General features: G+C 51.0%; 1 protein-coding gene across 6 annotated transcripts in view; it reads left to right on the top strand.

Moving 5' to 3' along the window:
* The window catches only part of DYSF (dysferlin), a 198,223-nt gene that overhangs the window by 158,415 nt on the left and 24,362 nt on the right, over nt 1-15,446 (top strand). For all 6 annotated transcript variants that reach the window (XM_025213299.1, XM_025213297.1, XM_025213301.1 and 3 more), the window contains 6 exons: nt 3,488-3,658; nt 4,007-4,149; nt 7,204-7,343; nt 9,403-9,491; nt 10,616-10,711; nt 15,354-15,446. The exon at nt 15,354-15,446 is cut by the window's right edge and continues 70 nt beyond it. In XM_025213299.1, coding sequence (XP_025069084.1) covers nt 3,488-3,658; nt 4,007-4,149; nt 7,204-7,343; nt 9,403-9,491; nt 10,616-10,711; nt 15,354-15,446 — 732 coding nt within the window. The remainder of the gene's footprint in view (nt 1-3,487; nt 3,659-4,006; nt 4,150-7,203; nt 7,344-9,402; nt 9,492-10,615; nt 10,712-15,353) is intronic.

The raw sequence follows: 15,446 nt of genomic DNA, 5'->3' as shown, positions 1-15,446 counted from the left end.
CCTACATGTTTGTCGAGTCTTATTACAATGGGGCCTGGACTTCAGCCATGCCCATGAGGTGCCACCATAATACACATAGCAGTAACAGTCGTTGTTTCAGGACTGTCCCCTGCAGGGAAGGTGGGTCCTCCTTTCCCATGTTGGCTTCCATCCAAAGACCAGTCTAGACAGAGCTCTGCACCTCCCACCGTGCCTTTAAGATGAGAGGTAAAATCAAGGCCCTGGCAGCTTGTGGCAATTAAAGCTTCTATTTCACAAGCAGATTCCTGGGTTCCTGGCCGCGTTCCAGCTTGGCTAATTACATTTTGCTGTCCTGAATTCCTCCCGTGCTTGTAACCAGTGGCATAATCACTCACTTCCCCTCCTAAACCCTGCTGTCGAGCAGTGCTGGCGTCGTTAAGTGCAGGCCGCCTTCCACCCGAGAGGCAGCCACATTTCGGCAGCAGGTGAAGCGACTCCTAGATTCAAGAGCCTGGATCCTGATCTTACTTTCTTCTCCTGTGGTTCCTGAAGATGCTAAACCAATGGATCACTGCTCACCCTTAATATGTTTTTCATCCACTCATTGCACTTCCAGTCGAAAAGGGTGGTGGTGGCTAGGCCGTTCTGGACACTACTTATCATGTCCTCATGGACACCAGTAGTCTGTGGATCACTGTTTGACAACCTCTTCCCTTCTCTCCTTTCCTCTCCTATATAGCATCTGAGCACCTTTGAGAAGGTCACTGTGTGACGTACCTGTACTGTGTTGTTTGTGCTCAGCCCAGGGGAGAGGTGTATACATAGTGGAGTGTTTTCGTAGGGTTCATTTTGTTCTGATATCCTCTTCTTGCTTCTTCCTGTTGTTTTTCTGCTTACCTGAATAATCCTGTTGCTTTGTCCTGATGGCTCTCGAGGAAATGGCTGGCTCAGAGATACATGCCTGATGCTTGGAGTGGAAGGTGGAGAGGTTTGTGATGGTCCCTGGTTCCTGGGGAGAGTTCGGTCCCCAGGCTTGCGCCAGCCCTGTGGAAGTCCTGTCCCTTACACAGATGAGCTTTGCCCTTGTTACAGAGTCATTGGGCCTGAGGTTTCATGGGCCGGACTCTACCAGAGTCAGTGAGGTCAAGGCAGAATGAGAGAGGTGACACTAAAGAGAGAGAGTTAGCCGTGTGAGTCTGCAGTCAGGCAGAAGTGCAGAGATGTACCTTATTGACTAACTGAATCACAGATGCACGAGCTTTTGCAAGCCTACACTCACTTCATCAGATGCTGTGAAAGGATATGCACAGAGCAGTGAGAATAAGGGCCACCCTCATGGGTGGGTCTGTATGTGCGTTAATGTGCAGACAGAATAAAGTCTGGCTTTCCACAGACTCTCTGTGGATTTATACCCCCTGAGGGATCTGACCCAGAGATTTAGAAAACGCGCCTCTCAGAAAGTGCCTCCCCTGCATAAAAAGGCCAAGTATTGCTGTATTTTTACATATACAATGCATGCCTTTTCCCCCTCAAAAACCAGCTGCTGGAAATTGGGGACTGTGTTATAAACCAGGAACTATGGTAACAGTAATGTCTACTGCTTTAACTTCTGCAGGGTGAAAGAGGAAGTAACTCTGCTCGTGATCCACAGAGAGCAGAGCAGTGAGCAAGCTCAGCTCCCTCTGCTGTTACTCAGTTACTTATTACAAGGACAGATTTTTTTTGTCTTCATTCTGCCTTTGAAAATCAAAGCATGCATCTTATTTTGTGGTGTACTGTAAGCTAGAAAATATGGTATTCTGAAGCCACTATTAATTCCTGTTTAATAATGATTCCCGAGACAGGCTCGTGGCCACAAGGTGGCCGTGACATCCCCTCGTGGCCTTGCAGCTCCTGCCTAGCTCGGACTCCAATGTCGCTTTCCCTAGATTTCTCGCCTGCCATGCCTTGTTCTTATTATTAAAGGTCAATTAAGGAAGGCTTCCCACTGGCCTTAGAGTGAGCCTTAATCCTAACTATTCCCACACCGTGTCTTTCCTGGATCCCACTAGCCTCAATCCAGCCCTTTGGCCTGATAGGTCCCTTTCAACCTGACTGTGCTACTGTAGGGCACCTGAAGGGAAAATTGCATGGCTCCGTTCCTTCCCTACATCATGCCCCAAGCCTCACAAGTGTTATCACTATGATGTTCAGTTCACACACTTGACACCTTTTGGCCCTCGGATCACAAGGTCCCACATTTGGCCCTCAAAGGGCTCCTGGACCTCTGGTCCAGGTCACAGCCCCACTCTCTCTGGGCTTCCAGATCCCCAGTCTGGCGCACAATCCTTCTTAGACTCGTTGACCATCATCCCTACTCTCTAGGCCCTTGTACCCCAAGCTGAGCCCCACTCTCAGCCCCTGCTTGGCTACTGGCCCTCAAAGTAACCTTTGCCTGCCCTTGCAGGGCTCTAGACTAAATTGCTAGGACAACTTAATAGTGAATACCTGCTCTCTGACAGGCACTCAAGCCTTCCTTAGGCTTAACATAAAGCAGGGCCACCTGCCCATATAACCAAGCCCTTATCTGCCCCAGGTGCCTTCCCTTGTTCCCCACATTGCAGAGCTCCTCCTTCAGAGCCGTGGCCAGTTCAGGAGTCCTGCTGCTTTACTGTCAGGGTCTCCTCACTCCATAGCCAGGGCAAGACCAACTGGCCTGTGCAGGCTCTGGGCTTGTGTAGCTCAAGACTGAGCCCTTTTCTCATCAGGTGAGTCCCTCATTAGCTCCCCTTTGCCACCTGCATGCTCTTTTAAAGGAGGAGGTGCATCCCAGTGCCCTACTACAATCCCTCAAATCTTGCATTTCTTTGTTGGATCTCAGAACATTTTGTAAAGGAAGTTCCTACCTATATCTCAATTTTGCCGGTGAGGAAACTAAGGCAAAGGCAAGGTCAATCCAGCACTTGGAGCAGAGTTCAATCCCAGGCCATGTGGCTGCTAGTCGGTACCTACTGCTCTGCATCTCCTGCTGCAATGCGTGGAGTTAGAGCGTTGTAGTGTCCTTGTAGCCATGATGGTCCAGGGAATATTGGAGAAGCTGGGTTTATTTGGTCTTATCTTTTATGGGACCAACTTAAGCAACCCTAGATGCTCAATCCTGATAGTAAAGATAGCATCTCTGTATCAGAGGTATGGCATGGGTTTGGTGGTGTATTTTTCTAAACACGCTTCTGCAAGGTGGCTCATGAGGAGATTGACCCCACTGGTGGTCATCTTTCAGCCCGTGGTTTGGAAGCATGCCAGCTGTTGAAGGCACCTGGTAAGGCATGAGTCCAACAAAAAGTATGGCCAAGACAACTCTGAGTCTTGCAAGTGGTTGAAGACAACAAACAGGCATCAGGCCTCAAAGCAGAGAAACTCTGTTAGTTTTTCGTGTACTGGAAGGTGTCAGTTCGACATGGGATATCATGAGAGACAATCAGCAAGAGACCATGTAGAAAAGCCGTTCATCTGCAGCTCCTCTCTCTCCCTTCCTCCTCCTCTGCAGGATGTTTGAACTGACCTGCTCTCTGCCTTTGGAGAAGGACCTGAAGATCACATTGTATGACTACGACCTCTTGTCGAAGGACGAGAAAATAGGAGAGACCGTCATAGACCTGGAGAATCGGTTCTTGTCGAAATATGGGGCTCGCTGCGGCCTCCCCCAGACCTATTGCACGTAAGCACTTCTGTTGGCTCCAAGGACACTGCACTGTCCTGCTCACGGACGGCTAGAAGGAGCCAGCCATAAACCCTGGCCACTTTTGCCCCCATCACTGCCATGTCCTCATGCCCAGATCAGCGTGGTGGGTGGGATCTGAAGCCACCGGCACCAGCTCTGTAGCTACTGGCAACTCCCCAGCTTGATGCTGGCAGGTGGTTTCTGCTCCCTTCATCCCTCCAGGGCAGGTAGTGGTCCTGCCTCTGAGTGCTGAGTCTGGATTAACAGGGCCTATCTAGGTAGCACCTTCCCCAGGTGACCTTTGCAATGCTCTGACCCCTTGCTTTTTCTACTTCATGGCTTCAGTTCTGGGCCCAACCAGTGGCGAGACCAGCTCCGTCCATCCCAGCTGCTCCACCTCTTCTCCTTGCAGCGCAATTGCAAAGCTCCCGTGTACAAGACAGACCGGGTCGTGTTTGGGGAGCAGGAGTACTTCCTCGTGGAGCTCGGTAAGGGACACCTGGGCCTGGCCAGGCCTTTTCTTTTCATTGCTTTTCTCCACGGTTACCACCCTGCAGTGGCAGAAGAGGACCCTCCTGGGTACACATAAACACTCGAGTCCGTTCACAGTGCTAGCTAATGAGCATCGTGTATCTGGGTTGCTGCCTGAAACCACCCCCATTTTATTATTATATATCTATTGTATGACCCAGGACCTTGACCCTGATCTAAGACCAGTGCCCTGCCGTGACAGCTGCTCTGCATAGAGAGAAAGTCCCTTCTCCAGATAGTTTATTGTCCAAGGGATGGGAGAGAGGAAGAATTTTTGCCCTCCTCCCGCGGATGGGGATTGGAGTGATTTTTCTTGAGTTTCTATAGACACTTTAGGCCATACCCATGAATGCCACTTCTGAATCCCAAGACCCTCCTTTGTTTCCCATGCTCAGGGCCATGCTGGTTACTGCAGGGGGCTGGGAGGGAATTTTCCCCCCTCCTGATGCAACATGTGTCAGGGGTTTTTAAGCCTTTCCCAGATGCATTGGGTGCCGGCTGCAGCCCAGGCTGGGATTTTGACAGGGGTGCCAATGCTCCTGCTGGGACTCGAACCCAGCGGCTCCTGCCGGGAGGGTCTTGCTCCTCTGCTCAGGGTCGACCGGTGCAACATTTGGGGTCAAGACAAAATGTTACCCCTGGTCCAATTGGTGCAGACTGTGGAGGGGGGGTGGTTTGCCTTCCTCTGTAGTGGAGGGGGATCTCTCGAGCATCTTTGCAACAGCAGGACGTTGGCCTCCGCGGTCCCACCGCTTTACCTGTGGCAGGGTCGGATGTGATATCTTGTGCTGTGTCAGCAGTGACTGTTTAATTAAGAGGTCAGACAGTGGATTTGCATGCGATGGTTTGCAGAGGGCTGATCCTGCCTCCGGCAGGGGGGTCGGACTAGACTCTGGAGGTCTCTTCCAGCCCCACTTCTCTATGCTCCTCTTCATGGTAGCCACTTGGAAAGGCAGCACACCCGCGCTGAACACAGACATGCCGCTCTTTGCAGTGGGGATTAAACCCTGATGCAACAGCTGCGAGCAGGCAGGCTCCAGCCCCGGCGTGGAAGGAAGCACGCTGCAGCTCGCAGGCGGCCGTACTTCTCAGGTACCGCCACGGGAGGGAGACGGCATCATACGCTCCGAGCTGAGCGAAATACCCCACCGCTTCAGCAGCATACACCTTGCCTCTCAGAAGACAGGCGCCCCTAAATTGACACGCGATAAGTCGCCTGTGCGGAAAAGCACCCTGGGTTTTGGGGAGGCCTCTGCTGTTTTTGCCTTTTTTTATAGTTTTTGCAAGAACCGACAGCGGGGGGGGTCTGTCACTTCAGTGGCGTCTATTGGAATCTCACCCCGCTGGCCCCCAAAATCCATCTTTTCACTCCCAGAAGAGGCATAGTACACAAAGGGTCATTAGGATCGCACGAGCACATAATTGTGCTTTGCTTGCCGAGGGGCTGATATTTATGAGCTGCTCAGCAATGTGGCACGTAGCAGAGCCGCGGCCCCCTCTCCCCCCATGCTAGGACATCAAGATGCAGACCGGGCTGGAAGGAGCATGGATGCAGCCGTTCTTCCCGGCCCCTCGCTCCGTGTCGGGGCCTTGCCAAGTGCTGGAGAGGTGTTAAGTGGAACGAAGCTCTTTCTGTCTCCTGCCCACCAGCTCCTGTCTTTCACTTTGCTTTTTAAAAACTTTTTTTGGGTTGCTGTTTTAATGGCAGTCCGTTCAAAACCAGAACAAAGCTGGGTGTTTGACCTCAGCGGGGTCTGGAAACCAGCTGTGTGCGCGGAGCAGTGTCAGATCTGAACCTGGCGGGGTATAAAGCGAAGCTATTAAACAGGAGAGCCCGGGTTTTACAAGCGCTTGAACCGCACCATTATTTCATAACCCCCGCATTGTTGTTTTCTGAGAGAGAGTTTTATTTCTGTGTCTTACACACGTGAACACCCACACATGCACACGCACGCACGCATGCATGCATGCACGCACTGGCCAGGCTCACAATGCTTGGAAAATATCCCATATGTCTGAAGTTTAACCACTTCAGGCCCTTGCCAAGAAAGGAGCTGGGTTGTATCAGCTGAAGGCAGCTGAGCTGCAATAATATTTATAGGGTGCATTGCATTTCAAAGGGCCTCCGGGGGCTTTTCACTAGCACCGCTCGGCTGAAATGCAGCCACTTCTGGGGCAGAGGACTTCTCAGTAACAGCAGAGGGGCGGTTTTGGTTCAGAAGATATGGATATCCTCCCCTATGGTGCTATAAAGGAGCACTGGGTCTTTACTATCCAGGCAGGACAGACAAGGGCCCCATAAAGGAGCACTGCCTTTATATCCTGCCCAGTGACAGCAGTGGAGACACCTTCCTCCAAAGGGTGAAGAGGAAGAATAGAGCAATGGCTCACATGGCTCCAAACCCCAAGTGGTCTCTAACATGTGCAGTGCACGCGTGTGTGCATAGAAATGCACGTTTCTCAGCCAAATTCACAGCGCAGCACGATGGACTCATACAATATGCTGGGCTCTTGTTTAAACACTGCAGAAATATCCCAGCTGGAGCTGCTGGGTGCTGGGCATTGATGGAAACCTGGCAGCCTCTGGGGCCTAGCTCCTCTCTCACTTATCCCAAACCTTGCTGCTGTCAGGAGCGTCCCTCCTGGACGCTGTGGGAGAAAGGGGTGGGTCCTGACTGCTCCGGGATTTCTATCTGTGCCCATCTGGAGCTCTCAATGGGCTGACAGGTCCTGAGCAGCCTTGCTCTGGGGGCACAGGCCTCCTAGCAAGCTGTCCCAGATGGCCCCATTTGCCTCCACACCCCTGCCCCAGCTCTCTGGGGTGGTGGCAGGCTCCACAGAGGCTCCTTGGCTCAGTGAGCCAGTCCCGGGGGGTTCCCATTATCTCTGATGCTCCAGCAGTGGCTGCCGTACCCCAATGCAAACCAGGAGCAGCCGGGGGATCCCTCAGGGACACCTCCGCGGCGCTCTCCGGACCTGGCCTGGCACTCACACCTTTCTCTCTGCAACAGAGGATGGCAAACCCCCCAACCCACACCTGGGTTCCCCCGAGGAGCGGCTCGCCCTGCACGCGCTCCGGAAGCAAGGCCTGGTGCCCGAACACGTGGAGACGCGGCCTCTCTACAGCCCGCTGCAGCCCGAAATCGAGCAGGTAGGGACTGGGGCAGCGACCGGCGCAGGGCAGCTCGGTGAGACCCAGCAGTGTGCGGATGGGTCTCGCTAGGCTGCCCCGGGGCATGTGGGGACCCTGGGGATGTTTTGGGGATGGGGCCTTTCCACAGCAGCAGCAGATGTGCATGCATCGACGGGACGCTCCAGCCGTGCTATCAAAGGGGGGCATTTGGTCGGTCCGTCAGCGCCCGGTGCTGTACAGCACCATTCATACAGTCCTGAGCAGCCATGCATTATCACCTCTTTGCTAAGTAGGTGCTCAGCACCCATCAGGGATGAGCCCAGGGTATCCATATAGGCCATTCACCTGGACAGCAGCAGATGGCTGGCGGCTTCCCAGCTCCTGTCCCAAGTACTGCGGCTTCCCATGAGATGGGGATAAGAGCCAGGTCAGGCCTCACAAGGAAATGGGTGAGCCTGCTGATTTGCAAGCTGGCTTTGCTCCATAAGGAGCTCCTCAGCCAGCTCTTTGAATGCAAAGCCACAGTCTTTCCTCAAACAAGCAAATAAACCAGCCTTTTTAGCCCAGGCAGCAGGATGAGCCTTGTGGCTCTGGCCCAGTGCAACCCCTTCCTGGTAGCAAATGTATTTGGGGTCTAGGTCTGCTAACTGCTCCGTCCCCCAGGTAGTCTCCCTCAGCGCTCTCCTCCAGGGTTTTGGGGCACTCCTTCATTATCTGCGATGGGGAGGCCACATCTGGAGTCCTGTGTCCAGCTGTGGGCCCCCACTACAGAAAGGATGTGGACACTTTGGAGAACTGGCAATGAAAATGGTTGGGGGGCTAAGGGACATGATTTCTGAGGAGAGGCTGAGGGAAATGGGCTGATTGAGTCTGCAGAAGAGGAGACCGAGGGGGATTGAATAGCAGCCTTCACCTCCCTGCAGGGGGGCTGCAAAGAGGATGGAGCTGGGTTGTTCTTAGTGGGGACAGATGACAGGACAAGGAGCAATGGGCTCAAGCTGCAGCAAGGGAAGTTGAGGTTGGGCATTAGGAAGAACTTTCTCACTAAGCTGCCCTTGCTCTTTCCATGGTATGGAGTAGTGGCTATTTGGGCTGTGGCCCCTACTGAGCAAATCCCGGGGGTTGTTGCCTGGCTTTGGAGGAGTTCCCGTCTCTGCCCCCTCTCTCGGGAGGTAGCACGTGTGCCCCGGCCTGTTTCTGGTCATGTACGAGCTAAGTGGAGCACTTACAGTCCTCTGCTGATGCAGGGAGATTTCCTTGCCAAAAAAGCAAAGCCCCCGTAGATGAGCTGATTGTCCAAATTAATCCATTTTTGATACTGCCCGCTAAATAGATCTCTGATGTCATCCTTTGGCCTTTTGCAATTAAAGTGGCCACCTTCAGAAGGACAACCCAAGCCCCCCAACCAGATTTCCTTGAAAGATGTGATGCATGCGTCCATATTTTGGAGATGTCACAGGACCACATGATCCAAGTTCATTTTAGATGCACTCCCCAAAACCTCCGAGAGTAACGGGGTGGATCCCCAGCTGGTATCAGTAGATGAAGCGCTCTCCAAACCCAGCCGAGGAGCTTGCTCAATGCAGGCAGGGTCGTCTGCAGACTCATGGAGTTTCAGGCCAGAGACGAGACGGAGATTGTCTAGCTGGATCTCCCCCATTTCACTTGCTTGCTTTGGCTCAAATCCAGTAGCACGTGCTTGGCTAAAGCACCTGGAAGAAAGTCACCCACCTCGCCTTGACTTTAAGATCTCAGGGGCTGGAGAGCTCCCCGCTGCCTTGAGCCCCAGGGATTTCTCGTTGCAAAGGAGACTCTCCCACCCTGTTAAAAATCATTTCCAGTGTGAACATTTCTGCCTTCAGCCTCCCACCACCTGGCTCTTCTCTGCCCCGTCGCAGAGCCGTGAGGAGCTGGTGTTTTGCAGAGGGGTGCGTTGGCTGGAGCAGCCCGAGGGTTCGCCGTTGCCTTTGCAAAGGATCGCTCCCAGCGTGCGTTGGCACCAACACGCAGAAGGAAGCACGGGTTATTAACCCGCTGCTGGGACTGCCAAGCCTCACCGCTGTGTGTTTCCTTCCAGGGAAAGCTGCAGATGTGGGTGGACTTGTTTCCCAAGTCGCTGGGTGCCCCCGGCCCTCCCTTCAACATCACGCCGCGGAAAGCAAAGAGGTGACTCTTCTCCTCGCGTCATATGGGCTCCTGTATCGCACTGATGGTGGGGAGTTGGGGGGCAAACATTGAGACCCGTGTTTAAGCTGCGCAGGATACTGTTCAGTGACCATGTCAGGGTCGTCTCCGGAGAATTGGGACCCTCAGGTCTGGCTTCCCATCCTCACTCTCTGCTCCGCTCAGACCACGGTGCTGATAGAGGCATAGATAGCCAGAGAAACAGTCACCCTCTTTTCCTGTCACTGTCACTACCTCCTCCTCAACCTCCCTGGCTCCTTGCTTCCCTTACGGTGTGTCTGCCTGGCAAAACAAAGCCGTGAGCGTGCAACACACTAGCACATCCCTGCACGCGCAGGAAATACCAGCCCTGATGATGCAGCAGCAGGAGCTTTCCCCTGTGCTAATGGATAAGCCCTCCAGGCTCCACGGTGTGTTTCCTGCTTACCAGCCCAGGCCAAAACCTGGGGTGCTGTCTCCCTGGATGCTGTGGCCCATGTCAGCCAGCGTCAATCCAGCACAGGTGTGTTCACAGGGACTCCCATCCTCTTTGTTTTGTGGGGTAGACATCCCCATAGGCCCTTCTTGACCCCCCCCCATGCCCTTGCTGTGTCTGCTCTGCGCTCCTTTGCCTCTTCTCCATGCCACTGGCTCCGTGCCTGGGGCAGCCTCTCTCCTAGTCTGTGAGGAGCCCTCTCTCCTCTCCTCCAGGCACTCCTAAAGTCTGCTCCAGCCTGGACTCCACCTCCCCATCTCTGCCCAGTAACAGGGACTTCTCCAAGTTCAGGGCTGGGTGCATCTGGGATTTGGGTTTGATTTGCAAAGCAGTGACCAGCTGGAAGATGTGAACACCTGGTAGCCAGAAGGGACCAGATGTGGGGTTTAGCTCCTTCCCCAGTATCAGACAGTGTCAACTGCCAGCTTGAATTGCACACAGCCATTTGTTTTAGCCTCCTGAAGGCCACACTCCCCTGGGTGACCCTGTCTCCACGTGCATCCCTGAAGTGGTTCGGGATGGCTTGGTTAGACCTGAGTTGATCTGTGCTCTAGCTGCCTTTCCGTATGGCTGTGGCTTTGCTCCTTGTTTGCATTCTGCTCATTGGGGGTTGCTTCGTGGGGGGTTTCAGGTTCTTCTTGCGCTGCATTATCTGGAACACCAAGGACGTGATCCTAGATGACCTCAGCATCACCGGCGAGAAGATGAGCGACATTTATGTGAAAGGGTAAGCGGCTCCACCTCTATACACTAGCGGTACACTCACCTGCTTCACAAGCAGTGAAAGAGTTAACCGCAGGGGCACTCTGGGTGTGTCTACACGTGCATTTACACCGGCTTAAATTTACTGCGCAGTTAGTGGGAATAGGCCGACATCTACACATGCGGGCCTTAAAGTGCATTAACACTGTGTGTGAACTGAGTTGGGACTAAATTTAGTCCCAAGTCAGTCTACACAGTGTTACCGTGCAGTAAGATGTCTACACATGTGTTACTGCGCAGTAGGTAATCGGGTGTAAATTTGATACCTGCACGATACAGGTATCAAATTTACACTCAAGTTGAGATAAATCACCATATTTACTGCACAGTACAGGTGTGCATGTGTAGACGCACGCCTGTACTGCGTAGTCATTTTGGGTACTGCGCTATAAATGCTCTTATTAGCATCTGAGTTCGCTCCACGTGTCTGGGACAGCAGCAGAGATGAGCAACAGCTCTCCAAATGATTGTCCCAGGCTCTGTGAAAACACCTCCCCGCATCAGTGAGAACTGGCTCCCCTTTCTTTTCTCTCTGCAACTACAGCAGGTAGAGACTTCTTTTTTCACATAAAAGATGAGATTCTGGAGAAGACGACAGCAACACACGAGTGCTGCTGAGATGTTGCATTTCCACATGCCAGCCCAGCTCAGACCTCATCCCCAGCCTTGCCGTACGCCTGGGCTGCGTTCATAAACAGCCTTGTTTTGCCCTTTAGAAATTCCCTTTTCCTGGACAAAAATGTGGCAATCAGCAGCAACTCTTCTGGCACGTTCCCCGCTCTGTCTGACTCCATTTATGTTTTATCTTGTGTAAAATGCTGCAATCGCAGCCAAGGGAGTTACTTATTTTGTAGGTTCTTGGATTTACGAGCAGGAAGAGGTAGGCTTTGGAAACAGACTGTAAATCCCTTTTTTACAATCTCAATTTTCCTCCTGTAAATCCAGAATGCGGGCTGCTCACCTGGTATTCGCATCAAGTGCATTGTTATCAGCTCCAGCCAAGCTGTCCCGTCCATTTTGCAGCTCTGAAATCGTAGCGCGCGGTGGGGTGTTTGGGGAAGGCGAGAGTATCGAGGGCTGGATCCATGGCTCTCAGTAAACTTGCAGGTCTTTGTGGCTGTCAAGGAGCTCAGCATCGCTGCCAGGCCTCTTCTGTCATGAAACTGCCAAGAAAGCACTGGGCACTAAGCACTCCTGGAGGAGGACAGAGGGAACTTGGCATGCAGAAGGGCAGAAAGTGCCAACCCCGACCTGGGTTTGAGTGCTTGGCTTTGCACCCTGCCGGCCACAGTCACTTCCCTTGCAAGCTCTCATTAATGGCCCTGTTTGGGGACATTTCTTCCCACCCTTGTTTACCAGCATGGGCTTGGGTGCTTCAGCGATAACATGCAGAGACTCCATGAAAACACCCGGATCACCGAAGATGTGACAGAGGTCACCGTCCTTATCCCAGAGAGGGGAATGAAGTCTTGGTGACGTACAAACCCCACTTTTCCAAAGTCCCAGTCTCATGATTTAGCCACAAGCCCACACTGCCTCCTATGCAGGTGGGGGAAGTCACCCAACCTAGAAAGCCATGCGTGTGACGGTCGTAAGCTTAATTCTTTATGACTATAGTACTGTAATACCAGGAGACTCTCTGGGATGTCAGGCCCCTTTCCGCTATGCACAGTACAGATCCATAGAAGGAGATAGCCCCTATAATTTAAATGGACAAGAAGTGGAAGTGGGAACAAAGCAATATGCCCCATGTCACACGGCATAATAAGAAAGGAGACAGGAATGGAGCCAGGTCAGCAGAGGCTGCCTTAGCAGCGACACGATAGCGTGCTACTAACCTGTCAGGACCATGGAGCAGGAGCATTTTATTTTGAATTTCATATTAAAATTTCCTATAAAAAGTTAGAATCCCAGGGTTGGGACCGCAACAGTCCTTTGGTCCAACCCCGTGCACAAATGCGGGACCCCCGATTGATGCTTTATCTTGCAAACCTCTAGTAAAGGTGATTCCACCTCTTCCCTGGGCAAGCGGTACCCCCGCCCGACTGTTTGGACAGTGAAGACGTTTTTCTTTTACTGAGATCTAATCTAAATCTGGTCGGCTGCAGTTTAAAAGCTCTTTTAAAGTAACTGGACAACATTTTCAGACCTGAAGTTTGGAAGTCTGTGAAAAACAGCCTGGTTCTTAGAAATATTGAGCACCGCTGAAGAGGAAGGGAAACTGTGATTGAAAATAGCACTGCTTCTAACAAGAGCCTAAATGTGCGCTTCAATTTTAGGCATTGAGCTTTGAAAATTTTAGCTCCAAATTTCTACATTTCAGCTAATACGAGCTTTTCTTTTCTTCTCCAAGGCAAGGAACAGGCATTGCATTTGTTCCTGTGCCCGTGCTTGTCCCGGAACAGAAATATCCTGGGATTGGCGTGTACACACTTCACACTTCCAATCAGGGTTTAATGAGCAGCTGAATGCACTTCTGCTTTTCTGCCATTGATGCAATGATGTTGTCCCCAAACAATCTCATTTTGCAATGTCTTGGGATAAATTGTTAGTTCTTCTTATCCTGTGAATCTTTTTTAGCATTATCCCAGATTTATGGACCTGGATGTCTGAATGGTTGCACTTTGTTCTGGAATAAAATGGTTTATCCCAGGACAAATGCACCATCCATTTGTAGCCTGGGTAACATTACAAAGTCTTCCAGGCTGGGAAAAAAGGGGTTTCTAAACAGCATCAATGTATGCCCATTTAATTGTTTCTTGCGGAGGGGAGTGTGCTCCGGGCATCTTTGCTGACGTTTCAGAAGCACACTAATCAATAAAAAAGCTTGTAAATTATGTTAGCAGAGCTCAAATCAGACAACTCAGCCACAGCAGAAATGTGATGGTGATGACTTAACCTCTACACCACCCTCAGTCCGGCAGATTTACTAGCTTGTTCAGTGGTTATCAACCTTTTTAGACTCAAGCACCCTGCATAGACTCGAGGCGCCACTTGGGAAATGCCAGCTCTTAGCTTCCACTCTTTTTTTGACTACAGAAGAAATACTAGAACAGTTTTTCTGTTGCAAAGAAATCAGAAAAACCACAGCTGTGGACTTCTGTTTGAAATCTCTATTTTTCTCTTGTGAATCATGTTTGCACACCTAATGGGGCTAACGAGGACATGGTGTGGTACCTCACAGCACCTTTGAAGGGAATCTCATCACCCCGGGGTGCCATGGCACTGTGGTTGAGGGTCACTGAGCTAGAGCTACCCAACTTTCTTTTCATCTCAGGGAGCGCATCTACACATGTGCTTTAATGCGCATTAACCTATTTTAATGTGCATTAATCACAAAAAACCCATGCATTTTCACTAATGTGCATTAGAATAGGCTAATGCACCTTTTTCTAGTACCTCACAATGGAGAGCACTTTTACATGCATGCTGGAGGTGGTGGGGAAGGTGGGGAGGGCACAGCACTTTAATTAGAGGGGTGCCTCTCTAATTAAAGAGCCCCTCTAATTAAAGCACTACTGCGTCGTGTGTATCAGCTTCCCTGCACTTAAAAATGGTGGTGGAAGCACTTGAACTAAAGCTCATTTAATGAGCTTTAGTTCAAGTGCCCCCACCAGCATTTGTAAGCACGGGGACACTGATACAAAAGACACAGGCAATTGCCATGCTCCAGCAGACTCAATTAATTAAGTCTGCTCCAACGTGCTGGAATTCCAGTGCATTGGAGCTGCCTTGGCGCTCGAGGATAGGTGCCCAGAGGTGCTAAATTTAATGTGCATTAGCAAAAGTGCATTAATAAATGTGTATACATGCCCAGGCAGTGGAGAATGGCAGACCTTTCCAGCTGGTCAGACATGGATCTTATTTGCTGTGAATTATTTTAAATTAAAAAAAAAAAATAGCATTGAATTTTTTCATTGATTTTCTTCTTTTTTATTATTTCATCCAAGAAACTGATTTGTGGAAGCAGAAAAAACAAAAGATTTTTGGTTTCTTGTTTCTAAAAATGGAACGATTTTTTGGGAGGGAGAAGAGGGAGTGTTCTTTCCTCAAGAAAAATCCTCAAAACTGTTAGCCAATTTGACTGAGATTTCATTGCATTTAATCCATTTTTGCTAAAGCTTTCATTAAAAAAAAAGTTGCGATACAAAGTCTTTAGCTGGCTCCAGCAGAATTGCAGCATAAACCAAAGCGCAACAGACTCGCCTCATTAGTACCCAAGAAGGGAAATGAGTCTCAAAGTCCTGAGACTCCGATGGAGAAATCACTGCAGGTCGCCTTATACCAATGGAGAACCTGAGGACAGCCATATCCAGTCAGTCTAGGCCCATGTAGGCCAGTATCCCATCTCTAGTGCTGCCAAATTGAGGATGAAGCGGAGTCAGCTCATGCACTGCCGGCCACTATGGCAGTATTGCAGTTAGGAGAATCAGGGTCATTAGGTTCTGGGTCATTTAGGACCCTGCAGGTCAAAAGTAGTATATCAAAATCAGTTGGAAACCAATGGGCGACGAAAAAAATGGCATCGAGCCAGTTGTGTGGAGCAAGGTACTCAGAGCTCCTTCCTTACCTTCCATTTCACTGTGCAATATTTGTCTCTCTCACAGCTGGTTGGTTGGCCATGAGGAGAGCAAACAGAAGACAGATGTGCACTACAGGTCCCTGGGTGGGGAAGGCAACTTCAACTGGAGATTCGTCTT

This window comes from Alligator sinensis, unplaced genomic scaffold (genome assembly GCF_000455745.1).
Source record: "Alligator sinensis unplaced genomic scaffold, ASM45574v1 scaffold1408_1, whole genome shotgun sequence".
Taxonomy (NCBI): domain Eukaryota; kingdom Metazoa; phylum Chordata; order Crocodylia; family Alligatoridae; genus Alligator; species Alligator sinensis.
This window is presented reverse-complemented; position numbering and strand designations above follow the sequence as displayed.